The sequence below is a fragment of the Trichechus manatus genome, unplaced genomic scaffold, assembly GCF_000243295.1.
Source record: "Trichechus manatus latirostris isolate Lorelei unplaced genomic scaffold, TriManLat1.0 scaffold00131, whole genome shotgun sequence".
Lineage (NCBI taxonomy): Eukaryota > Metazoa > Chordata > Mammalia > Sirenia > Trichechidae > Trichechus > Trichechus manatus.
Genome location: NW_004444067.1, coordinates 1613465 through 1640803, shown reverse-complemented (window position 1 = coordinate 1640803; position 27339 = coordinate 1613465). Strand labels below are relative to the sequence as shown.

At 42.9% G+C, this 27339-nt stretch overlaps 1 protein-coding gene across 1 annotated transcript in view; it reads right to left on the bottom strand.

Annotated features, from left to right (window-relative positions):
• The window catches only part of DNAH10 (dynein axonemal heavy chain 10), a 136665-nt gene that overhangs the window by 58520 nt on the left and 50806 nt on the right, over positions 1-27339 (bottom strand). The window contains exons 21-37 of the mRNA XM_004384997.1: positions 26639-26755; positions 26455-26557; positions 24946-25124; positions 23070-23281; positions 20164-20317; positions 18994-19227; positions 17202-17324; positions 15149-15382; positions 12296-12519; positions 10621-10890; positions 10307-10490; positions 9042-9176; positions 8277-8429; positions 5895-6083; positions 4262-4408; positions 2346-2537; positions 923-1041 (exon numbers count right to left, since the gene is read on the bottom strand). Coding sequence (XP_004385054.1) covers positions 923-1041; positions 2346-2537; positions 4262-4408; positions 5895-6083; positions 8277-8429; positions 9042-9176; positions 10307-10490; positions 10621-10890; positions 12296-12519; positions 15149-15382; positions 17202-17324; positions 18994-19227; positions 20164-20317; positions 23070-23281; positions 24946-25124; positions 26455-26557; positions 26639-26755 — 2969 coding nt within the window. The remainder of the gene's footprint in view (positions 1-922; positions 1042-2345; positions 2538-4261; positions 4409-5894; positions 6084-8276; positions 8430-9041; positions 9177-10306; positions 10491-10620; positions 10891-12295; positions 12520-15148; positions 15383-17201; positions 17325-18993; positions 19228-20163; positions 20318-23069; positions 23282-24945; positions 25125-26454; positions 26558-26638; positions 26756-27339) is intronic.

The window sequence follows — 27339 nt, the reverse complement described above, 5'->3', positions numbered from 1 at the left end:
GGAGATCTACCATCAAAAAATCAGCCATTGAAAACCCTTTGGAGCACAGTTCTACCCTGACACACATGGGGTTGCCATGAATCGGAGTTGACTCAACAGCAACTGGTCTGATTTTTTTTTTTTTAATCTAGGAATGATAAAGCGTCACAAAGATTATGATATTTGACTTCTGTTTTTGCTGGAATATGAGCATCCACTGAAGTATTTCTAAATCTAGCTACTGTTTAAGAGTGAAGTGAGACATCAGAAAATCCATTTTTAGTATATCAATATACTACAGACCTTCCTGGTCTTCTATATGTGAGTGTGAGACCATGTTTTCCTGCAACCAGAATGGCTCCTGCAGAGATGATGATAGTAGTAAGGTTACGATCGTGCCTTCCAGGAGGAGGCAACGCTCTCTTTCTGGTACCACAGCAGTGCTACAGTCTGATGGGGCCTGTTTTCCTGTAAACGGGCCATCTGAGCACCAGCAGAACAACTTACCTAGTTTTCAAAATACCCTTACAGGACATTTTATGAAATTCTCATTTCACAAATAATGTACTCACCGTTCGATGTGTGCACAGGTCACTATCTTGCATTCTAAAAAATACAAACCAAACCCACTGCCATGGAGTTGATTCCAACTCCTAGCAGTCCTACAGGGCAGAGTAGAACTGCCCCATAGGGTTTCCAAGGAGTGGCTGGTGGTTTCAAACTGCAGATCTTTTGGTTAGCAGCCAAACGCCTAACCACTGCATCACCAGGGCCCCAAAGTGTTAAATCAGCAATGAAACAAGCAAAGGTGCTCTGAGTCTAAAGGGGGGCTTCGCATACATGTACCCTTCCAGGAAATAAATCAGAGAGCAAAGCAGGCCTAGGGGATGCCTCCACCAACCAGTGCCCGCGGAGCCGCCCCTGCCGTGGGGGCCCTACTCACCTGGTCTGGGCCTGACACAGAGCATTGATGACCACCGACTTGCCCCCTCCCGTGGGCCCCACCACCATGGTCGTGTGGCGCGTCAACATGGTCTCGAACATCTGAACCACTTTATCCACCTGTGGGGCACACATGGGCAACTGGGTTAAAACACATCCTTTTTTTCACACAGCTTTATTGAGATGTAACTCACATACCATACAACCTGCCCATTTAGCGGGTACAATTCAGTGGTTTTTAGTATATTCACAAAGTGTGCAAATACCACCACACTCAATTTTAGAGCATTTTCATCACCCCAGAAAGAAACCCTGTGGCCAGTAGCTATTAACCTCTCCCCACCCCCCCACCCCGCTGCCCCAGGTTCCCTATCTCTCTCAGCCCAGCGCAATCGCTAATCTACTGCCTGTCTCTAGCGCCTTGTGTTCTGGCCATTACATATAAACAGAATCAGACAGTATGCGGCCTTTAGTGACTGGCTTCTTTCACTCAGGATCATGTCTCTACGCCTCATCCACTTTGTAGCAGCTGTCAGAGCTTCACTTCTTTTTACGACTAAGTAATATTCTATTAAGGAGCCCTGGTGGTGCGGTGGGTTAAGCGCTCGGCTGCCAACCGAAAGGTCTGCAGCTGGAACCCACCAGCCGCTCCGTGGGAGAAAGATGTGGCAGTCTGCTTCCCTAAAGATTACAGCCTTGGAAACCCTAGGAGGCAGTTCTACTCTGTCCTGTAGGGTTGTTATGAGTCAGACTCGACTCGATGGCACATAAGCACGACAATCTTCCATTGTGCATACGTACCACATGTTGTTTGTCCATTCACCTGTTGATGGACACTTGGGTTGTTTCCACGTTTTGGCCGTTGTGAGTAGCGCTGTATGAACACTTGTGTACAAGTTTTTGTGTGGATATCTTTTCAGTTCCCTTTGGTATAAACCCAGCATGGAATTGCTGGGTCAGACGGTAACTCTATGTTTAACTTATTGAGGACGTTTCAAAGTTAGACAAACGTTTACCCGTGGTTACCAGGGGGTAGGGAGGGGAAAATGGAGAATCATTGCTTAAGGGGCACTGAGATTCTGTCTGGGGTGACGAAAAAGTTGTGGAAATATATAGTGGTGATGGCTGCACAACATGGCAAACGTAAGTAATGTCACTGAACTGTACACTTAAAAATGGCTAAAATAGCAATTTTTTTGTCATACATATATATGTATCTTTTTCTTTTTAACCACAATTACTTTTTTTTAATCCCACGCCAGCAATATCTAATTAAATTTTATTAGCAACTGTGAGTCTCGAAAAAACGGGGCTGGGGGTAGAAAACATTTAGATAGTTGGGCCCCAAAACAAAATACTTCCGTCATGTGATCACACTGAGCCCACAGAAGATAACGTGAGCTCTCTTCTTCAGCATGTTTTACCTGAACTGGTAAGATGATGTAGCCATTCTCCTCCAGCACCTGCTCCACGGCGTCGTTGAAATCAGGGTAGCGAACGCGCGGGCAGTCGAGTCCAGGAAACAAGTCAGAAATCAAACCAAGGAAAAGAGGGACATCTTCAAACACAAACTTGGGCAAGTTCATGTCTCGCAGGGCCCTCATCAGCACCACATCCTAGAAGAAGTGGAACACAGTCGTTCTCACAAACACTTCCAACAGGACCATGTCCTAGGAGAAACAGAACACACTCATTCTCACAAACATCTCCTACAGGACCATGTCCTAGGAGAAACGAACACACTCATTCTCACAAACACCTCCAACAGGATCACGTCCTAGGAGAAATGGAAAACACTCATTCTCTCAAACACCTCCAACAGGGCCAGGTGCTAGAAGAAACGGAACACACGCCTTCTCACAGACATCTCCAACAGGGCCAGGTGCTAGGAGAAACGGAACACACTCGTTCTCACAGACACCTCCAACAGGGCCAGGTGCTAGAAGAAACAGAACATACTCCTTCTCACAGACACCTCCAGCAGGGCCAGGTGCTAGGAGAAATGGAACACACTCGTTCTCACAAACACCTCCAACAGGGCCATGTCCTAAGAGAAATGGAACACACTCGTTCTCACAAACACCTCCAACAGGATCATGTCCTAGGAGAAACGGAACACACTCATTCTCACAAACACCTCCAACAGGACCATGTCCTAGGAGAAACAGAACACACTCATTCTCATAAACATCTCCAACAGGGCCATGTCCTAAGAGAAACAACACACTCGTTCTCACAGACACCTCCAACAGGGCCAGGTGCTAGAAGAAACAGAACATACTCCTTCTCACAGACACCTCCAACAGGGCCAGGTGCTAGGAGAAATGGAACACACTCGTTCTCACAAACACCTCCAACAGGGCCGCGTCCTAAAAGAAATGGAACACACTCGTTCTCACAAACACCTCCAACAGGATCATGTCCTAGGAGAAACGGAACACACTCATTCTCACAAACACCTCCAACAGGACCATGTCCTAGGAGAAACGAACACACTCATTCTCACAAACACCTCCAGCAGGATCATGTCCTAGGAGAAACGGAACACACTCATTCTCACTAACACCTCCAACAGGACCATGTCCTAGGAAAAACGGAACACACTCATTCTCACAAACACCTCCAACAGGGCCATGTCCTAAGAGAAATGGAACACACTCGTTCTCACAAACACCTCCAACAGGACCATGTCCTAAGAGAAACGGAACACACTCGTTCTCACAAACACCTCCAACAGGGCCAGGTGCTAGGAGAAACGGAACACGCTCATTCTCACAAACACCTCCAGCAGGATCACGTCCTAGGAGAAACAGAACACACTCATTCTCACAAACACCTCCAACAGGGCCAGGTGTTAGTCTGGAAACCCTCCCACAAAATATGAAATGATGCCAAGCACTGCAAACACGGTCTCCAGAGGAACACACGAGCCTCCTGCCCACAGAGCAGCATTTGCTGAGCTGTGCTTTGCAAAAGAAACATAAATGTTCTTATTCTTATTGCAAAGAGGGGAAAAAAAAACCTCATGGTCATGCGTACATGAGAATTTTGTTTATCCCCATTCCTCCACCCCGCCATTCTGAGATTGCTGAAGGATTATGAGTATTGGAGCATCATTAACTTTGGTATTGGAGTGAGGACACTGAACTTGACCTGAAGGTAGTAAGTCCAACTAGAAGAAAACAATATCATGAGGAAGAGATCAAATTAAGTCCGGACAACGAAATGAAGTTACAGTGAAGACTTAAAACTTGCAGTGAGTATCTTTTGGTGCTCAGTCTCCATCCTAAAATTTATTAAATACACAAGAACCGAATGAATAGCCAGTGAACGGCCCTACCTCCCTAAGGTCAGAGGAGCCCCTTTTCAGCTCGCCAGCCATAACCAGCACCGACTTCAGGGCTCGGAGCCCAAAATCATAATGATGTTGCTTGGAGAGCTGCTCCCGGGCCAGCTTGTACAGGACAGTCATCTTTTTGGCCAGAGTCTTTTTGATAAAAGATGATGGGGAAAAAATTAAATAATGTGGAAGGAACAGAACATCATCATACAAAACCCAGAAAATGGACATAAAGGTGCTCAGATGAAGCTGCTCTATAAATAAGCACAGCTTGTCTCTAACTTTCAGAAATACCAGGGTGGGCATTTCATTTTTAACTATTAAAAACCGGGAACTAATTTAAAAGAATGCCTGCCTTTCCAAAATCTGATGAGTCTCCTTAAACGCTGGGGGAAATCTTTTTTTTTTTTTTAAAGCTGGGAGAAATCTTAACTACTTGAAATACCAGAACCCAACTTCTAAAATTATAGGAATCACCCTTTGAAAATTTGCTTCTCATTTATTTTGACCTAAGCATATCATTAAAGTTTCTCCTGCAACCACTTTGAGGATGAATCAAGAATCAAAGCCTGCTGGTTCGAGAGGCAGCATGGGAATTTTGCTAATGAAAACTAAGAATAAGGACAAGAGATCTCACTGTTCAAACTCAAAATCCAGACATGACAGACAGCAAGAGCGTTGTTTTTTTTTAATGTTGCAGAAAAGCAACCTAACAACCCTTTATGATAAAAATATTGCCTATTTTGTACCTTTTACAGAACCTTCTGGAAAAACGTACGTGCACACTTTTATACAGACATACGAAAAAAGAAGATAAGGGAGGTACCTGCAACTTTTTAAAAAGTTACGTACTCTCAAGGACATTAGGCTGAATGGAAAAGCCCATTCCAAGGGGTTACATATTGTATGTTTCCATTTACATAACATCTCTAAGTGATGCAATTACAGTGATAGGAAGAAGACCAGCAATTGTCAGAGGTTAGGGTTAGCGGGAGGCTGTGACTGTTATGGGTAACATGAAGGACTAGGATTGGCGGGAGGGTAACACAAGGAAGTTTCTTTGGTGATGGAACAGTTCTGGGTCCTGATTGTGGGGACGGTCACTCAACTCTACACACGTGATAAAATGTCACAGAACTATACACACACACACAGAGAAAGACACAGTATATGTGTAAGAAAGAGAGAGAACGTAAGAGAGGGAGAAGATATAAAAGACAACGTAAGAGAGAAAATGTAAGAAAGAGAGGATATGAGACAGTGGGAGAGAGAGAAAATGTTAGAGAGAGAGAGAGAATGTAAAAACTGGTGAAATCCAAACAAAAACTTTACCTGGGATAATGGTACTGTCCAACATCGATTTCCTGGCTTGACAATGTATTATGGCTGTGTAAGATATTCTCACTGGGGGAAGCTGGGGGAAGGGTACATGGGAACTCTCTATACTATTGCTGCATCTTGTGAGATTTTAAATTTTTGCAAAAATATAAAGTCTTAATTTTAAAAAAAGGTGGAGGAGACAGAAATAAAGCAAAAAACAAAACAACAGAAAAAACAACACATAGAACTAGACCTTTGGAAAGCCCTGGTCTGGAAGCAGACTGGGTGGAGCTCTGGGGCACTCCATGCTCACCTTGGCCCACAGGAAGCCCTCTGAGAAGAGCATGATCTCGCAGATCTGCTGCATGTCAGGCACAATCACCACCACGGGCCGAAAGAGGGCCTTCACCGACTCGGGCAGCTCTGTGCGGCCCGCGTAGCCAGGGTTCATGGTGATGAAGATGCCCATTCGCGAGTCCAGGGTGATCTCCTGCCCCTCAAACTAGAGGACAAGAGGAAGGAAAAGAGGCTGTGGGTGAGCCGAGAGGCTATTTTCCATGGGCCTGAGACAGAGGGCATCTTGGTCTCTCTTCCCTCTCCAGGTGTTAAAGGCAGAGTCTTCTTGCTTAAAGCCCAAGTCTACAGGAGAGGGCAAGTCTTAGGTGACACCAAACTCTGATCCGAGCCAAGGCCCCGCTGACCTGTAAACGCTGATGTTGGGGAAGGAGAGAAGCCTGGGCTGAGTCGAAGCCCTGCCACGTATCCACTGTGTGACCCCGACAGGTTATTTAACCACTCTGAGTCTGTTCCCTTTTTTGCAAAACATACCTTGTAGCATGGTCATGACTGTTAAATAAGACAATATATGTACGATCATCCAGCCCAACACTTTGCACAAAGCAGATCTTCACTAATGTTTGTTTCATTAATGTTAGTTAATAAAAACTTAATTTTTGTTAATGTCATCCCCTTCCCCATTCCCATCCCCACCCCAACCTGGATGCCTGGACCTAATGTGGTTGGTTCCCTTTCCTAAAGAACTGTACCTCAGTATCTTTCTAGAAACCAGTCCTCATGCCTCCAGCTGCCCCAGGTACAAGCGAACTGCAGGAATCTCTACATTTTCTCACCTCTTTAGCCTTAGGCTCCAACAGCCACCTGTCAGGTGGTCATACTGTGGTGGCTGGCATGTTGCTGTGATGCTGGAAGCTATGCCATTGGTATTTCAAATACCAGCAGGGTCACCCATGGTGGACAGGTTTTAGTGGAGCTTCCAAACTAAGACAGACTAGGAAGAAAGGCCTGGTGGTCTAATTCCAAAAATTAGCCAATGAAAACCCTACCAATCATAACTGAATATTATTGTTCAATGTAGTGCTGAAAGATGAGCCCCCTAAGTTAGCAGGCACTTAAAACACACAGTGGCTGCAACAATGGACTCAAATACACCAATGATCGTGAAGATGACACAGGACGGGGCAACATCTTACTCTGCTGTACATGGGTTGCCATGAGTCGGAGCCCACTCAGTGACCTGACAACAGCTAACAAGCCTAAGGTTCAGCCTCAATTGTCTCTTGGCAAACTTTTCTCTCTACTAAGAGTTTACTATTTTGTTTCTTTCATTTGTCCATCAAATATACAGAGAGCACAGAAACTTTTATTTTTAAGGGGCACAGGCTGCCTCAGTGACAAGAGGGCAGCCTAGCAGATAGCTGGTGCTCCCCAGAAAAGGAAGCCACTGTCGTGTTTCCAAGTCCACACTCGAGAGAATTCTCACCACTCCCCAGGAACCCACACGAGGCCCAGCAGGCCTCTGGAGTCACAGGGCTGCCTCTGCAGATGACTGAGAGGCTTGCTCTTAAAAACACAGCTTCTGGAAACCTAAATGCATTGCCAGTTAAATTTCCCTCCCGTGGGAGCAATAAGCTCAGCCCTAAAAACATTTCAGAAGGTCTAAGGAAAAAAAAATCTATCCAGAAGCTTTACTAGAATCCTGAACATTAACAGTGTCCGGTGTAGACAATCCCTTGACAAGCAGCCTCACTGAGTCTGGGGAGAAAGCAAGCAGGAAGTCATGGCCAGTCCAAGCTGAATTTTGGTCCTGAGACTCCTGATCGGGCTCTTTTGGGTTTTGGAGGATGAATAGGAGTTTTCAGATGAAGGGGAAGAAAGGACAACTCCAGGCAGACATACGGTGTCAGAGGGTGTCATGTGTCTCTGGAGTGAGTGACAGAGCGTGACAAGAGTATAGAGCATGAGGTGGGTGAGGACAGCGGCAGGAGCAGCATGTTGGGCCTGCAGGGTCCCTGGTGCAGGCAAATGGCCAACCCACACTGGTCTTTGTTGCCAAAAAACCCACTTCTGTGCTACCAAAATCACATAACATCGTGTTTCTCCAAATTCAGATCCAGCTTCCTCTGGTGGAACTTAATGAGCATTTCTCAGACTGCAGTCTGCAAATGTATTCTTGGAGGGGGAGACTGGTGAACTCTCAAAAAATTTTTACCTTTTGTCTTTTCACTTTGATAATAACATAAAAAATTCTCTGATGATAATTTGGGAAAATCTGACCATCTCAGTTTGAAAACAAAAACCTGGCAAACCTTCAGTAGAAAATTGGGTCCGGTATTTCAAAGGTACTATGGCAAGTCTCCCGGGTACCTGACGGAGCAGGCTTCACGCCGATCGTTACCTGGAACGTGGTGAACTGGTGAATCAGAGCGTTTCGGATTGTCTGAATCTGAGACGAGATCACCGAGAGCACAGAGGCATCGATCCGATTAAATTCATCGAAGCAGCCCCACGCCCCACACTGGGCCAGGCCAGAGAAAATCTTCCCAACTGCCTAGAGTGAAAGAGACGCCCGCACAAGGGCATTTTCATCTCTAAAGCCGCAAGCGACACATTTATGAGTACATTTTCTAAATTAAAGCAAATAATCAGATATTCTGATCAACAGAAAAGCAGCCAGTTGGCCACCCAACTAAGATTTTTCTGGCGAGACTTCCGAGGCCACTGATAAAATTTTACAAATCAAGGGTTTTTGTGTAAAACTCCAGATTTCTGGCTTCTCTTGAGATATTGGAAAATTTAGCAACATGGATCCACTCTCCCTAAAGGCAACAACTGGCCGAAGCTGAACATGCCACCCCCTTCAGACGGAGCATTGTTCTCCAATTGGCTGCAGTCCCCACCCCTCTCTATTGTCTATGTTGGTTGCTTCCCTCATTTACATTATGTACCTGACCCCTGTAGGCATTAAGTTTGGGGCTGTTGCACTACTAACAAAACAGACACATTTAAGTTCTGAGACTCTGAAGATGAAGGCTTTCTGCTGTATCCTTCCATCCACACCATGTCATTTCACGGATGAGTGTGAGATGAGATGCCTTCCTGTCATGGACGCATTGAGCTCTCTGCCTAATGAGATAGGAGCTAAATGACACCAAGGCCTTACTTTGTAATCCATGCCTTCACCACAGTTGGTCACAACGCAGAGCAAGCCCAAGGCTTTGGCAAGGTCCTTGGTGGTCTCGGTTTTGCCAGTACCTGCTGGGCCAGCAGGAGCCCCACCCAGATACATGGACAGCGCCTGTTATAAGCCAAATGCAAAACATTTGTCTTCTGATCTAAGTAAGGAACCAGATGTCATTTCCAAGTTTAGCAGCGTTACAATATATGTGAAATATACATATTTGTGTGTGTGTGTGTGTGTGTGTGTGTGTGTGTGTGTGTGTGTGTGTGTGTGTGTGTGTGTGTGTGTGTGTGTGTGTGTGTGTATATCAATGGACGAGTTCACTCACCCTTGTTGACAATCACCAGTATAAACATTCCTTTTCTGAGTTTCTCCGTTGACTCCTACTGGCCCTTATTACATGGGGACCAGTGAATCAGGGACTAAGCAACAAGCTGGAAACTGGTCTGGTGACGGCTCTGAGGTCGATGCTCCAATGGCACCAGAGATGATGCCATGGGCACATGTACATCTGTGCACTAAAGGATTAACCTTACCCAGAGAAAGGTTTGGCCCTTTGGCCTTGGCTCCTGGGAGGTGACCAACAAACTCTTGGAATGTCCTGCCTGATAAGAGTGTCTTTGTTTACCTGGGGCCTTGGGCCATGCCAGATAGTTTAACAAAGTGATTTCTGGTAGGGACCTTGGACCATGCAGTTATCAGCTTGATCCCTAGAGGTGCTGGAGACTAAGGTCAACCATGTGGGCAGTCAGCCATGTCTATGTGACCAACTCCCCAATAAAAACTCCAGACACCAGGGCTTGGGTGAGCTTCCATGGTTGGCCAGACTCCATACATGTTGCCACACATCATTGCTGGGATAAATAAGGGCTGTCCGGATGACTCCACTGGGAGAAGACAACTGGAAGCTCCACACCTGGTCTCTCCTGGACCTTGTCCTGTGCGACTTTCCCCATTGTTGCTTTTGATCTGTATCTTTTCACTGTAATATACCATCACTGAGTATAATGGCTTTGCTAAGTTCTGTAAGTCCCTCTAGTGAATTACTGAACCTGGTCTCGGGAGCCTCCAGATCTTGTAACATCCCAATCCCAAACAGTGGCAACTGGATCATTTTCCAAATTGAAAATCCTTTATAGATTAAAGTAATGATATCCCTTACTATCATAATTATCATAGGCATGCTTAGAGGAAAATGCATAACCCCAAGGTAAATCACAAACCACTGAAGGCAAGTCGGCAATCACCTGAGTGAGAGTTAGGTAAATCCGGTCCGTAAGCGGAGTGATGACCAGCCTCCCATTCAAACCCATGTACTCGTAACCGTAGCCGAAGGTCCCCGTGCACTGGCGGATGTTCAGTTCATCTGGTTCTCGGTCCCAGTAGAACCGTAGTTGGCTTTCCCATTCAAACTCCCGGGCCTCAAGAATGCTAGGAGGTGACAAACAGGAGATGAGTGAAGAGGGAGATGTGATGGGAGAGAAGACAGACACGAAAGAGGAAGGGGAGATGGCTGAGAAAGGCCAAAGAATGATAAAGAATATTCTTGGGAGGTACTCACCTGCCTCTTATGAAAGAATCAACTATATCTCTGGCATGCACGTCGATGATGAGAACGGTGTTGTACTTTTTCCTGTCATTTTTGCTCAAGGACATAGTAATCCGAGTTACCAACTCATCAATTTGCTGGTGCATTTTCTTGCCATAGTTCTTCATGGCCTGCTTTTCCCCTTGCTTCACTTTGCGGAACACATCCTCCACCTCCCAGGTCCACCACACCTGGCTCGCGGCCAGCACCACCATGCCTTGGTACATGAGCATCCAGTCGACTCTATGCAAAATCACACTTCTAAGAGATGTTTTCCAGGGATTGATAGCAACAACAGTCCCATTAAGAATTTATTTCTTTATAAAGCTTCAGGACCTTGTTTTTGACAATGGATTCTTAGATATGACACCAAAAGCACAAGTAACAAAAGGCAAAATAGATAAATCGGACTTCTTAAGAGACAACCTACAGACTGGGAGAAAATATTTGGAAACCATATATCTGATAAGAGTTTAATATCAAGAACATATAGAGAACTCCTATAACTCAGTGACAAAAAGACAAACAATCCAATTTAAAAATGGGCAAAGGACTTGAATAGACATCTCTCCAATGAAGATACAAAAATGGCCAATTAGCACTGGAAAAGATGCTTAACGTCATTAGTCATTAAGGAACTACAAATCAAAACCACAAGAAGATACCATTTCATAACTACTAGGATGGCTATAATCAGAAAAATGGAAAATAACACCCTCCTTGCTGGCAAGGATGAGGAGAAACTGGAACCCTCACCCGTTGCCGGGGGAAGTATATAGCCAGAGAGCTATAACAAAGCTGGCGGAGATCCAGAAGGTGGTGCTAAAGTGGTTAACGAGGATGCGCCTTGCATATGATGACACATTTGGAGAGGGAGAAGCTGAGGAGACGCCATCAGAGACAATAAAGTGGCCCAGGGCAGAGCCAAGGTGAACACAAATGGTGTTTGTCAAATCCCAGGACACTGGGGCTCTTCAGGAGCTAGATGACACCTGGGCCTCCCTGAACCTGCTCAAATAGATTGGTATGCTCATTTCAGCTGATTTCATCCCATGAGAACACACAGGTAAAGGGCGTGGGGTGGAGGAAAGGGGCGGCACAGACATTTTTAATTCATCAGGTTGCATTTCCTTCCTTTGTTTCCACCAACACAGCACCGCCCACCAAACAATCCAATCCACAGCCGATCGTGGGGATGGCGCAGAACGGACAGTGTTTCACTCCGTCGTGCATGGGGTCACCGTGAGCTGGGGGTCGACTCCTGCAGCAGCTAACGACAAGCTCCGGAGGGATGCCAATGCTGCTTGTCCAAGGACTCCACTTTGAGAAGCATTACACGAGATGCTAATTTACAGACAGACACCAGCTAACTCAGCTACCGAGAGATAAGAAAACTTCCTTTGAAGCAATGGTCATACTCTGAACCCTGGGGAGCCCTGGTGGTACAGTGGTTAAAGCGTTTGGCTACTAACCAAAAAGGTCAGCAGTTGGAATTCACCAACGGCCCCTTGGAAACCCTATGGAGCAGTTCTATTCTGTCCTACAGGGTTGCTATGGGTCAAAATCGACTTGATGGCAACAGGTTTGGGTTTTTTTTGGTATGACTACGAACATGACAAAGGGGCACATTCCACACCTATAGCCTTACCTGCTTCTGTCTTCACAGTATCTAAAGATAGCCTCTTTGGTAATCAGTCTGTTTGTTCTTCTCATCTCGTTGAGAACCGCTGTCATCCAGTCCTCCACACGCCCCTCTGCCCGGATGACCTTGCGGAACTCCATGACTTCTCCCTCCGCTGAGATCATAGCCGACACGAGCTTCTCCCCACTGTCCCCATCGTTGAACCTCAGGGCCACTATGTTGTCATACATCTGCAATACAGGGGGAAGCCACCCTGAAACACTTTACTGGAGCCCTGGAATCAAAGAGCAGCCTGTGGTGCCCCATCAGAACTAAGAGGGTGCAAGCAACAGCAACAGGTGAGCCGGGATCACACACCAAATAATACTCGCCCAGTGGTTTGTTCACTTGACACATGCTTATTGGATACTTTTGTTGTACCCTGCACTATATAAAACCCTGTGTGGATAGAAGAAAGAAAAAGAAGATAGACTCCCTCCCCTTGAGATTCTAGTGTATATGCTGCTATGGGGCTGTATCTACACATGTATACCACTTTAACACGGAAGAGGTGGGACAACCTGGTGAGTAAACACCCTACCAGTACTAGTCCCAGTTGCCGATGAGTCAGTTCTGACTCATGGTGACCCCACGTGTGTAAGAGTAGAACTGTGCCCCTTACGGTTTTTAATAGCTGATTTTTCAGAAGTAGATCTTGTCTTTGGAGGTGCCTCTGGGTGGATCTCAATCACCAACCTTTCAGTTAGCAGCTGAGCACGTCACACCCAGGGATACCGATTGAACACCCCAGGGCTGAGGAATTTGAGATCTATGGCTGAATCCCAGCCTCCCATTGTCCTGCTGGGTAACCGTGGGCGAGCTGCTTCTCCTCAGCCATGGATGGAATGAACATAATTATGGCACCTACAAAGTAGGGTTATTAGGAAGATCCAGTGGGACAAGGCGTGTGAAATGCTGCCACGGAGACCACTTGGTATTTATTGGTTATTATCATTGTTACTCATCAGAATGACATTCCAGAAATGATAGTGTTCATGATATAAGACAAGGCACTCTGCAAATCAGAAAGAGAGGAGGGAAAGGCAACAGACCTCAAAGAATAAAATCAGAGGTTTGCAAAAGGGGCTAACATTGAATTAAGCACTTCTAACTACACATGAGGAGCCCTGCTGGCCCAGTGGCTAAGAGCTTGGCTGTTAACCAAAAGGTTGGCAGTTCAAATCTACTAGCTGCTCCTTGGAAATCCCATGGGGCAGTTCTACTCTGTCCTATAGAGTCACTATGAGTTGGAATCAACTCAACGGTAACTGGTTTTAACTACACACGTTTCTATAACAGCAGAATATTTGTTTATACAGGTAGAAACAGAATATATAAGCTTCCTCTTGAAGAAAGGAAACCAAGAAATGGAAACTTGACCGTAGTGCTTTGTTTATTCAGAATACAGGGATGATGCTAGGACAGTCGTTCTCAACCAGGGGCGAGTCTGCCTCCCAGGGACACTGGGCAATGTCTGGGGACATGGTGGTTGTCACAGCTGGAGGGGCGCTACTGGCATCTAGTGGGGAGAAGCCAGGAAGCTGCTCAACATCCTGCAGTGCACAGAACAGCCCCACCACAAAGAATGATCTGGCCCCAGAAGTCAACGGTCCAGAGGTGGGAGGCCCTGCTCTAGGCTGGTGCTCAGCACAGAACTTCAGTCAGCAGAAAGACCACATCTGGCCGTGCTCCGCTCTCTATCACACAAGACAGACTGCTCGGCTGTGTTTCCTGCCATTCAATACTGTCCATGCATACACGTGTTTATATAAAAGTATGAAGACATGGACCGAAGGAATCCCAGCGAGCTCATGACAGTGGCTGCTAAGTGGAAGAACTACGGATGGGGACAGGAGACAAAGGGTGTGTCAACTTTATTTATATGACTTTATTTTAGAAGAAAACAGACAAAGAAAATATAACTAAATGTTAACAATGGGGAATTCTAGGTGGCTGGTAAGGTAATTTAGCCAACAGTGTGAGGCAGGCACTGTTCTAAGTACTTTACTAACATTAACTAGTTTGATTCTTATAACAACCCTATCGAGGCAGGTAACTACTGGGGTTATTCCTATTTGCAGAAGAGGAAACTGATGCCCAGAGAGGTTAAGTAATTTGCCTACAGTCACACAGCAAATCAGTGTACAGCCAGGAATTGAATCCACGCACAAAACCACCATCCTATAATACCTCTCAGCTTACTTTACTAGTTTTTTGTATTCCTGGTTTTTTTTTAAATATATAGATAGGGTAACTGATGTCCAGAGAGGTTAAGTAATTTGCCTCTGGTTACACGGCACATCAGTGTAGAGCCAGGAAAACCACTATCCTATATTTCCTCTGGAGCCCTGGTGGCGCAGTGGTTAAGAGCTCGGCTGCTAACCAAAAGACTGGCAGTTCGAATCTACCAGCCACTCCTTGGAAACCCTATGGGGCAGTTCTACTCTGTCCTATAGGACTGCTATGAGTTGGAACCGACTAGACGGCAATGGGTTTGGGTTTTTTTGTTTTTTTTGTGTGTTTGTTTGTTTTTTTGGTATATTGCCTCTATTATTTGTCTGTTTTGTTTTGCTTGTATTTCTCAAAAAAAAAAAATGTTGTTTTTAGAGTGAAGAAAAAGAGCAACAAGTAACAGCTGAGTTCCGGTGTAATTTCAGACTAAGTGAATTTTATCAGATTTATGCTTCAAATAAAAACCTCAGGTAGCATTTCAGTCTGAAACCTCTGGGCTGAACATAACTGCAAAGGGAATTGAAGCACGTAAAGACAAATCACAGAGATGAAGCGAGACGCTCCCCGTGTGGAGCCGGAAGAACCGACCTTTATCATGTGCTCCTGGACAGAGAGCGGGTCGCTGTTCCCCAGGATGCTGAGCAGCTCATCGTCGGAGATGAAGAAGAACCTTGGGAAGGCGTTCCGCTTTGAATCTAAGTAGTCATTCAGACTCTTCTGACACTTCTCCAGGCCCTCGCTGATGTTCTGCAGGTCATTGAGACGGTTCGGGGCTTCACAGCACTTCTTGATCACGGGGTCTTTTAAAGTCTCCGCCATTATCTGGAAAGGACAATAAGAGAAATATTAAGCAGAGTAAACAGAAGCCTTGCTCTTATTCCCAGAATGGGCATGGCAGAGAACAAAACCAGAGCCTTTCCAAAGGCTAAATCTATCAAGTTTTTAAACACCCTCAGCACCTTCTAACATATTATGTACAATATACTTATGTCTGATGGTTCTTTTTTTTGCTGCCTCTCTGCTAAATGGCCACTGGCACAGGACAGGGATTTTAATCCATTTTGTTCTCGACTGGGCACCAAGTACCTACAACAGTGCCTGCAGATAGTACTCATCAATCAGTATCCTTTGAATGAACGAACCCAGCAACTCCACTTTGAGCAATTTGTATGTGCCAGGATGTTCACTGTAGCACCCCTTACAAGAGCAGAAAAAGAACGAAAGAAACAACCCACATGTCCAACAATTGAGAATTAGGTAAATAATTTGCACCATTGAATACTGAGCAGCAGTCAAAAACAATCTTAGATGTTTATTTATCGAAACGTATGTCAATAAAAAAAACTCATTATGTTGAGAAGAATGACTTCATTTTTGTAGACTATCTATTCGTTTATGTATCTATTCATATGTTCACATAACAACAGAACAAACAATGGAATGATACATGCCAAACTGTTACTAGTGGTTATCTTGGGTGACAGGCTTGACATTTTTTCTTGCATATTTATAATTTCAAAATTATTCTATCACAAGTAGATATCTGACGTGTTTAATTCTTTTTTAGTTTTGAAAAAAGTATGCAAATAAATAAGAAAAAAATTACTAATTATAGTCGATAAAGTAGACCAAAACATGAACTGACCATTCATAAGTTAAGAATACAACAGCCTTGGCAGGTGGCGAAGTACTTGAGGTTGGGCAGCCAGTTTGGGTTAAAACCTGGCCCCACTAATTACTAGCAGCAGAGATGGCAGACAAAACCCTTTCTGGAAAGGGCCTGAAAATGAGAATACTCTTTCAGGGGCAATTCACTTTCTAAAAATTTATATTTATCTTAAATATGGAAAAAGCCTTAGGGTCAAACTTGCACTCTATTTATGAAAGCAAAGAATTCAATTCAACCAAAATGTCCAACTATGAAAGAATAATTATATAAACTAAGGCCAAGCCACTCACTGGAATATTATATAACCCATACCCATTACTGTCGAGTTGATTCTGACTCATAGAGACCCTATAGGATAGAGTAGAACTGTCCCATAGGGTTTCCAAGGAGCAGCTGGTGGATTCGAACTGCCAACCTTTTGATTAGTAGCCAAGCTCTTAACCACTGTGCCATCAGGGCTCCAATACTGTATTATATAAATATTATATTATATAAATATATTATACCATATTATATAAAGTCATTAAAATATTTTTTCAGATGGTTGCATAATATGAAATGTTTTTCATAATATTATGAGAATATTACAAGATATAAAATTATTTGCAATATGATTATAATTGTATATTTTAAGCATATATACATATAAAAAAGGTAAAAGAAATATATGGCATATTACAGTGATCATGTAAAGGGTACGGAGTCAGGAGAGATAAATTTTTCTACTTTTCTATATCTTCTAAATTTTTTAAACAAGTATTACTTTTATAATAAAATATTTTTAAAGTCACAGCATCATATATCAGCATGTAAAGATCAAACAGAAGTTTTTACTAAACAGATTAAGGCCATATATAATGATGGGGAAAAAATCGAGAAGATAATAGAGAAATATTACATGTAAACACAAAATTAAAACTATCTCAAATAACTATCCTTCTTTGGTGACTAAAACAGAAGCCAGTCACTTGCCCTTTTAAAAACTTTATCGATGTTGTCAAACTTCTTCGCCTCGTCTGGAAGTTGGGATCTTATATCTCCACCAATAAAAATGCTTTCAAGGTACATCCATTTTCGCTGAACGAGCATCCAGATCTGTAAGTGCAAAATGTTAACATCAGCATAGGTAACCAGGTGCCTCCAGGTTTGTAGAACAAAAGCCCACTCAAACACAGGAGGAATTCAAATCAACTTAGGTCAAAGGACTCTCCATTCCAAATACACAGGAATGCTAGGTAAAGCATAATTAAAGATTTTACACACACAGCCACACTCAAATTCCACACCAGCCTGGGCTGTAACAGGAAGGAAGCTTCTAGTTGTGAGCAGAGGTTGGAGGCCCGTGACCCACAAAGGTCAGGCACAAAACTGTGTAGAAGGTCATGCAAAAAGCAAGCCAAGCAAACCCATGCATTGTCGGGGGGCAGGCCTGATAGCCCTCCCAGCAGTGAGCTAGGTCTGGAATCATCCCACCCAAAGTTCAGGGTGTGGCCAGGGATGAGCCACTTGCCTGTGGCCTGTGGAGGAAGAAAGGCAGCCACACAAAAATAACAAGTTCAGCCCGGGTTGTACGCAGGGGTCTGGATTAGAATTTCCCATGAAGCAGGGAAGCCCGGAGCTGTCTAATATAAGAGCTTGTCTGAAGTTGCCCAATGCTACAAGCCAGGTTGGAGAAATGGCGAAAAAAAACATGATAAAGTGAAAAAGCACAGGAAAAAAAATTGTGTACGATGAACTAAAAAATAAAATCCAGTGCCTGGATCAACAGAGGAAAAAGGAGAGTTAGGAATAAGAGGAGGAAATGAATGTGTGGCTAATGACCTCAGTGAACAACTGCCTCCTTTGCCATCAAACCGCAAGAACTGCATGGTACCCAGCTATCATTACTGAACATTTTGATCAAAGATTCCAAGAAGAATCCTGATCAAAAGGGGTAAAAGGCAGAACAGAATTTCAAATTCTCATGGACTCTAGACTTTCTGGAGCCATGGAGACTGGATGAACCCCTGAAACTACTGGACCTGAGATAATCTTTAAACCTCAAACCAAAAATATCCGGTGACATCTTAAAACTGAACAGTTTAGCTTAACTAGTAAAAAATGTCTGCCTTGAGCATTAGCTGTTTTAAGAACAACCTATATGGAATTAAAGTGACAACAGCAACTCGAAAGATTAGATAAGAACCTTAGGGGGCAGTGAGCTTATGTTCATGATGAAGGAACAACTCATAAAACGAGGGTAAGAATGGTTGTACAACTCGAAGAAAGTGATCAAAGTAACTGAATTGTACACGTAGAAATTCGTGTGTTTTGCTGTGTACATTCTGAACAATAAAAAAATAAAACCACAGAGCAGAGATAAACCCACCACCATGAGAGATAATCAGCAGACATAAAAGAGGAAAATTCTCACCTAAGAAAGTAAAAAATTATAGAGAAATATGAAAAGGACTTTAAAATAAGTATGCTTAAAATTTTCAATGTGAGAAAAGAAGAGTATCCTTGCAACAAGAACAGGACAGTATTAAACAAGAACAGGGACATGTGAAAATGAGCCAATTAAGAATCTTGGAAATTAAAAATACATTCATTGAAAAAAAACTCAGTCCACATACTCTAATCATGTGCCTCTCCCTCTGAAATAAACCAAGACAGTGTAAGTGTGAAAGAGGACACTTAGTTTCTAAGTATAAAATATTCTCAAATAAAGATTCTTTTCTGCTATTAATTGGTTCTCATCAACGCTTTATGTCTTTTCACTTGCCTCAATAACTTCCCCGATTAGAGAAAGTGTTTTTTCCCATTTATGAACAGTTTGCAGAAAAGGCCCCACAAATCTGCTCCCTGAGATGCTCTGCAGGTTGAAAGTGTTGTCATCGAGGCACTGGATAATGTCATCAACAGCTCCCAAGATGTAGCCTCGTTCTTGGGTGCCTTTATAATACTTGACCACGGTGAATTTCATATTTTCCCACGTGTCCAGTATCTCCTTCACAGCCTGGCCAGGAATATAAAAAGAATGATTCAGGTACATAAACTGAAAACACAGAACACCAACTCAACAACAACTTCCTTAGCATGCTTTGATCAACTCCTCAAGCTGGAGTCCTGGTTTTCTGAATAAAGAGATTTTGTCACAGTCAGTGACAGCAGCTATTATTTACACAGCATTTGCTGCTGAGGTAGGTATTATTATTATTCCCATTTTACAGAGAAGAGAGCTGGGGCTCAGAGAGGTAAAGCAGCTTGCCAAGTTCACTCAGCTACTGAGTGCCAGAACTACCCATAGTCTACCTCCAAAATCTGCATACTTATGCAGTCCCACCCCTGTGTTTTCTTTACTGGTAAGCAAGAAAATAAAATTACAAGATAATATGCCTATTATGATTCCATTTTCAAAAATCATCTATAACAAGGTATGTGTGTATACATATGTAAATGGATATACATGTGTATATACATACATATGTGTATGCATATATGTGTGCATATGTACTTATATACAAGTATCTGCATATGTATGTGTACGCATGTGTGCTGTGTATACTGGTGTATATGTTTGTATGTATGTGCATATATGTGTAGCATTGTATGTGTGTATCTGTATGTAGTATGCGTATGTGTGTGTTTACATGTGTGGATACATTTTAAAATATGGAAGGATAGACACCAAAATGTTAACAATAATTATCTTCAGGTGGTAGAATTATGAGTGATTTGTTTTCTCAAATTTTTACTATGAACATACATTATTTCCATAACAAGTAACTTGAAAATGAAACTAGACTTAGGAAAATAAAAAATGTGAGATAAAATTTCTTGTTCCAGAACAAATGAATATTACTCAAACACAACAGGTTCTAGAGCAAATACGTTTCCTCTCTGAATAAATACACATTTCTCTAGACTGTTCTATAACTGAAAGTAGCCTCACCTTCTCAATGGCGATCTCCTTGATGGCTGCTGTGACGATCTCATTGAGAACGTCTGCATGCTTGTCAAGTTCCATAGCAAACATATTTTCCAAGGTGAATGTGTCAGTCATTTCAAAAAAGACGCCTGTTTTTTCCATAAGATCTTTCCAATGCCTGAAAGTGCACCAACATCAAAATCACTATGCTTACTCGACTCAGTGATGGATTCAGTTATATCCCTTTAAATCACAGGACAAAGCCCATTATAAAAGCTTCTTGTGATGGAATTCTGGAATATGAGGACATCGTTGGAATTATATTTCCAAAGTTTTCTGAAATCCCATTGGCCACCAGAGCTAAACCCAGGAAACAACATGAAACATGGGACTGTGTGCTCTGGTCTGATACACAATGGCTGTGTAGAAAATACACAACTTTCATGTTTGGAAACTGCTTCAGTCATAGGCTCTAGACCAGTGATCCTGACCCTCACTGGACCATTTATCCTTTTGGAGACTCTGATGTAAACTGAATTCTTGCGTGTTGGTCATTAGTTAGTCAGCGCTGACTCCTGCGACGCAGTATGCCAGGTGCTGTGGGTACAACAGTGGCTAAGAAGATAAACTAGGCCATCAAAGAGAAAGTCTCAGCTTGGTGCTAATGCGTCTTTAACACCTCTTCACTGTTATTCACCTTTCCTAGAGGGTGAGTCATCAGCTCAGAGACAGGCAAGAGTTTTGAGTTAAAATTTAATTATTTGTTATAATTACTTTCTATTTATGGTAACTGCTTTTGATTATCAACTTAAAGTGGTAGTGTAAGTTTCTTTTTAAAAGTACATTCATTTAAGTAAAAAGGAAACAATCTGGTAAAAAGAAACTATTAAGTAATGATAGTATAGGTGTATTATGAGTTTCCTAGCGCTGCTCTAACAAAGTACCACAAACTGTGGGGTTTAAAACAACAGAAATTTATTTCTCACAGTCCTGGAGGCCAGAAGTCTTAAGTCAAGGTGTCGGCAGGGCCATGGTCCTTCCAAATGCTCTAGGGAAAGATCTTTCCTTGTCTCTTCCAGCTTCTGACGGTTCCTGGAAATCCGTGGAGTTCCTTGGCTTGTAGATGCATCACTCCAATCGCTCTCTCTGTCTCCACATGGCCTTCTTCCCTCTGTGTCTGACTCTGAGTATCTTCTCTTCTTAGAAGGTTACCAGTCATATTGGATTAGGGCCTACCCTACTTCACCATAACTTCATCTTAACTTGACCAATAACATCTTCAAACTCTATTTCCAAACAAGATCACGTTCACAGCTACCAGAGGTTAGGACTTCAACATATCTTTTGGAGGGACACAACTCAATCCATAACAATAGGTGATACCTAGATATGACAAAAATGGTGAGGAATGGCGAACACTTGAGAAACACTGGGTTATGGAATCAGAAAACGGGACATTTTAGCTAGAAAATGCTTACTTCTACCTAGTTTTACAAATAAGGAACCTGAAAAATGCAAAGGTAAGAATAAGTGCCCAGCTTACTCAGTAGAACAGTGACGAAGATGAACCTAGGATCCTTTCACCTGGGCCTCCTCTTTGTGAAGGAATATTCACAAGTGGAAGAGAAGTATTAAAGATCTATTAGCACTTAAGAGAGATTTTCTCAGTTGATGGACTCAGAAGGGCTGAAATGGGACTATAAAATGAAGTCAAAAGGGATAATAAAATGCAGTCGGAAGGGACTATAAAATGAAGTCGTTTAAGGTCTTTACCAAACTATAAATGACATAGATGGAGACATGACAGAAGAAGAGCGGAACACGGCGGAGAGAATGCAACCCACAAAGCTCCTACTAATCCCTGTCCGTGCACAGCCATATCCCAACAATCACAGACAAACCAGAGGTGGGCATCCTCCATCCCCCCCGCTCAGGACTGGTTCTTCCCATTAAATCACAGCAAGACCTGTGCCATCCAATATGTTAGCCACGGGCCACATGTGGTTATTGGGCATTTGGAACATGGCTGGTCCGAAATGAGATGTGCTGTAAGTGTAAAATACATACTAGATGCCGAAGCATTTCTTTAATGAAAAATAGCTCATAAAATAATGTTCAATATTGGTTACATGTTGAAATGATAATGTTTGAATATATTGGGTTAATTAATACATTTTCTTAAAATTAACGTCACCCTGTCTTTTTACTTTTTTAACGCAGCTACTAAAAAATTTTAAATTACTTGTGAGTCATATTATATTTCTGATCCAGATCCCTTGCTGCAAATCTTTATTTTTCTTGTTGAGAATATACACAGCAAAACATGCACCAATTCAACAGTTTGTCCGCGTACAGTTCAGCGACATTGATTACATTCTTCGAGTTTTGCAACCATTCTTATCCTCCTTCCTGAGTTGTTCCTCCCCCATTAACACAAATGCATTGCCACCTAAGGTTTCTATCTAATCTTTCGAGTTGTTGTTTTTAATTTGATCCCACATATATAGTTCTTAAAAGAGCATATTGCTCAAGGCAGACATTTACTAGTTAAGTTAAAATATTGTTTGGCTTTAAGAAGACGTCAGGATATTTTCGGTTTAAGGTTTAAAGATTATCTCAGGGCAGCAGTTTCAGGTGTCTATTTCTTTCTTTCTTTTTTTTTTTTTTTAATCTTCAAATGATATAACTACAAATGCCACTTTAAGCCTGACAGGGTTGTCTTTTTCTTTTTTTGAGATAAAATAATTTTATAGAAACTTTTACATGGAAACAATACTACAGAAATATTTCTTACCTATTTCAAGCCCCACATTGCTGCTGAAACCTTGTTCTTTCTCATTAGATCTAAGCAAAGATCCTGAACTAAGGACAAATTTAATCTAAAGTTTCCTTCCACATCCCCCCGTCAGTCTACAAGGGACAAAGCTCACCTGTCTCTTAGTGCTTCATGTTTCAGGTCCAAAAGTAAAGGAATCGAGTCTTTGAATGCCTTCATTTTTGCTTCCAAATAGTAGGACACTGACAGGCCTCGGACCGACCTGGGGAACTTTCTGAGAGTTCTGAGAAAATTATCAATCCCTTCCTGGAGAAACTGAACATTCAGGTTGATCCAGAGGGTCTGAGACCACTCTTCTTTAGCAGCCTGGAAAGGAACAGGAAATAGCTCAATCAATAAGACCTTCTAGAGGTGCAGAGGTAACTTGGCAGGGAGTACAATTTCTTACCTCTTGGTCACACTCAGCTCTTTGAAGTTATCATTATCCATGTACTCACTGTGATGGTTAATTTTACACATCAACTTGGGGAAGCTATGGTTCCCAGTGGTTTGGCCAAACACCAGTCTATTTGCTGTTCCAAGATACCATATGATGTAATATAGTGTAACCACCTTCCATAATGTAATCTAATGTAATTGATCAATTTGTAGAAAAGGGAGTTTCCTTAGGGTATGTTCTGCCTCCAGATTATAAATAGATATTTTGGCAGAACTCACTCTTTCTCCTCACTCTACATTCTTCCCATCACCTGCAGGAGTATCTTGAGACAATAGCCTGTAGGAGTCTTCAGCCTGTCACCTGATCTACAGATCTGGGACCTCCCAGTCCCCTGCAAAGACGTGAGCAAATTCTTTGAAATAAATCTTTCCTTCTTTCTTTCCTTCCTTCCTTCCTCCCTCCCTCTCTCTATATATATATATACTTATAAGGCTATATCTCACTAGTTCTGTTTCTCTAGAGAATCCTGATTAAGACACCCACAACAACCTCAGTGTCACAAAAGGAGGATTGATTACAAGGATCTAAAACCGAAACCGAAACAATTCAAACTTAGTTCAAGCCCTCACAAAAATAATGCTGTATCTGAAGATGTGTGGAGTTCAAAACCATGTCTTCCTTTCCTTAGGAGAAAAGCGAGGTTTAGGAAATCAGAAACAGGCACTGTGAATTGGGAAATCGCTTGGGTCTGGAAGTCTCTCATCCAGGTTCCGTCTTAACATGTTTCTCTTTCCTGAGAAAAGAAGCTGAGGTTACCAAATATTCACCACACTGACAGAGAGTCTGTGTCCTGGCCAGGACGCTGAGGCTACAGAGAACAATTAAAGCATGATCTTGACTGATGACTATAAAGAAAGGACTTCCTGTGTTGTGTTCTCCTAGGATCGAATGTAGAAAGGGAAGTCCTTTCTGACCGTAAAGTTCACCATTTTGGACCGTCTGCATTGACAACCTGTAAAATCTTGGCTTAACAGAATTATTTAAAGTCATGAAACATATTTTTACAGGCAATTGTGTTAACTAATGTAATACATGCGTGGTATTTTGTTTACTTAAGGTGTAAATGACACCACGATGTACTTCTATTATGCATTCCTCTCCTTTCTTTGGGCTGCATGGTGCTTGGTACATCTCATTTCTATTACATTATCATAGCGGTGTGGCTATTTGTTCATGTTAGTCTCTCCTGGGGGCTTGGGGAGGGCAGGAATGGGCCGACAGGAGTTCCTTCTGGACCCTTCACTTCAACCAGCAGAGAGCCAGGCTAAAAAGAACTAAACAAATGGATAGATGAATGAATGAATGAATGGTATGAATTTGCATGTGGAATGTATACTAAAGAGAGGCACCCAAGAGACACGTTATGTGCTACTTTCCACTTCCAACTAAACAGCTCAGCCCAAACCCTGACCAAGTCCTCATCCCCAAGGTAAGTCTCTCTGAAATCGGACCCCAGTTCCTTGTGATGGGGCCTCAGAGCCCAAGGGCTTAATCAAGTCTTGCACCCCTGAGGCCTCCGATGGGCGCTCACCTTGAGTCCCTGGAAGAGCTCGTAGATCATCTTCAGCCCGCTCATCTCCTTCTGGACTTGGAGCAGCTCTGGGTACATTGTAATGGGAAGATCGAAGAGCTTCTCAGCATTTGCCAGCTCCTGCCGGTTCTTCTCGTGTCTTGTCAGCTCTCTTTCAAAAGTGCCTAAAAGGTCTATTCCTAATAAATAAATAAGCATATAAAGTATACAAAACTGAATAAGGAACCATAAATAACGTACATAAATTATAATCTCATCCACGTCCAGCCGCCTGGGTAGGCAAATTTAGAATCACCAGATATTCCCATCTTCAGACTGACTAAAACCAAAGGGCCAGCGACTTCAGCTTATCCTCCCGTTAGAAAGTTCTGCCTACTTAGCCATCTCTCTCTAAGTGAGGGTCAACCTTCACTACACATCAGAATTGCAACAGGAGCTTTTAAAACTCTTGATGCCCAGATCACCCTCCAGACCAATGGAATCAGACTCTCTGGGGGTGGACCCCAAGCACCAGTGGTTTTTAAAGATCCCAAGGGGAATCCAATGTGCAGACAAGGTTAGGAACCACTGACCCATCCTATCTTCCAACCCTGCTTCCCTGCCTCCTAACAGTAGCATTGAAGGTGCTAAGCTACAGCTGTGGCTGCCACTGTCTCCCGCTATACTCTCATCACTGTGAGGCCTGTGCAGATTTGCCCAGACCCACTCCATCCTCCCCACTAATTTACTCCATCCTGTTACTGGGTACCTTGGAACCCTTCTATTTTGAACAAATGGCCTACACTATTTTCCCCTCTCATTAGCTGTGGTTTGTACCCCAAATCATCAGAATCCTCCAAATACTTGCTAGTTGCCATTTTTAAAATGCCAGCCACCATGTATGACCTTTACTGAGTGCCAACTCTGCGCGAGTCCCCATGCTAAGGAGTAGAGTTTGCAGAGATGAGTGGTGTATTGTCAGACAGGGAAAATGGAGAATGGCCGCCATATTCGAGGGCACCACAACTTACTGTGTAAGTACTGTGTGTTCAGGAACATGCTAAGCACTTTTTCACGTGCCATCTCATTTGATCCTCATTTTAAAAAATGACTGTTATATCCATTTTGCAGAAGTGGTGGTGCTTGAAGGGTAGGGGCAAACAAGAAGTGGTCAAGGATCTAAGTTTAAAGAGTAAGTAAACAGGAGTCGAGCAGTGGGGATATTGGAAGGAGAAGAGGTTGCTTTTAGGAAGGGGAACTCTGGAAGGTAAGATGCCTTAGCTAGAGCACCAAATCTCTGTATTCCCTACAGCACATTTCTCCATGTCTCCATGAAGAAGATGTTCAATTGTCAATGAACTGAAATGGTCTAGCTTTTTGTGTACGTAACCACTAAAACTATCCCAAGAAATGAGTATCTGAGGAAAGAAAAATTAGATATTTAAATCATAGCACAATTACCACTTTCCACAAAATTCTTAACCAAAACATACTCAGATATTTCACTAAGGCCAATGGGAATATTCGTACCTTTATCAAGATCCTCACCGACAGAACCGGGGCCCTCAGTATAAAAACAACTTGCAAATTTCACTACCTGCTGCCTGAAGCTTAAAATTTCGCCTCGCGTGATCTGAGAAAAGCAGGGGCACTTAGTTTAGCCCAGTGAACATTTTTCAACATCTTCACTCAGGAAGCAAAATCTGAAGGGTACCTCTGTAAAAGTTCTCTTTATGCCCCCAAGAGCACGCTCCACATTCACCGAGTCATTGAACAGGGTTGACCACATGCTCTCGATCTTTCCAACCAGCTCTGTCTCTGCATCGGTCGGCTAATAAAAAACAGGACAAACAATAGGTCATCAGCAAATTGGAAGGGAAATTTCAGGCCAAAAGCTACTGCCCAAGAACTTCTGCTTCTGGCAGCTCCAAATGGGTTATAGATCCAAATGTGAAAAGCAAAACTATAATGCTTTTAAAAGATAATGAAGAAACAATTCTTTATGACCTTGAAGTAGGGTAAGATTTTTCTTTACACATGACACAAAAAGCATTAACCAAAAAGGGAACAATAGATAAATGTAAATACATTAAAATTAAGACCTGCTACCAAATGGTCAATAATGACCCTAAAACAAAGATGATAGGGTGAGTGGACAGGGAATTCAGATTACTGGAAGCAAAACATCCAGAAGGGTACTAATGAGAAAGTTAAAACATCGTGAAAAATGTAACCGATGTCTCTGAACGATGTGGCTAATAATTGCTAAATAGGAACCTAATATGTAGTGTAAACTTTCACCAAAAACACACTAACATGGAACAGAATTGAGAACCCAGATGTAAATCCATCCACCTACGGTCACCTGATCTTCGACAAGGGCCCAAAGTCCATCAAATGGGGAAAAGACAGTCT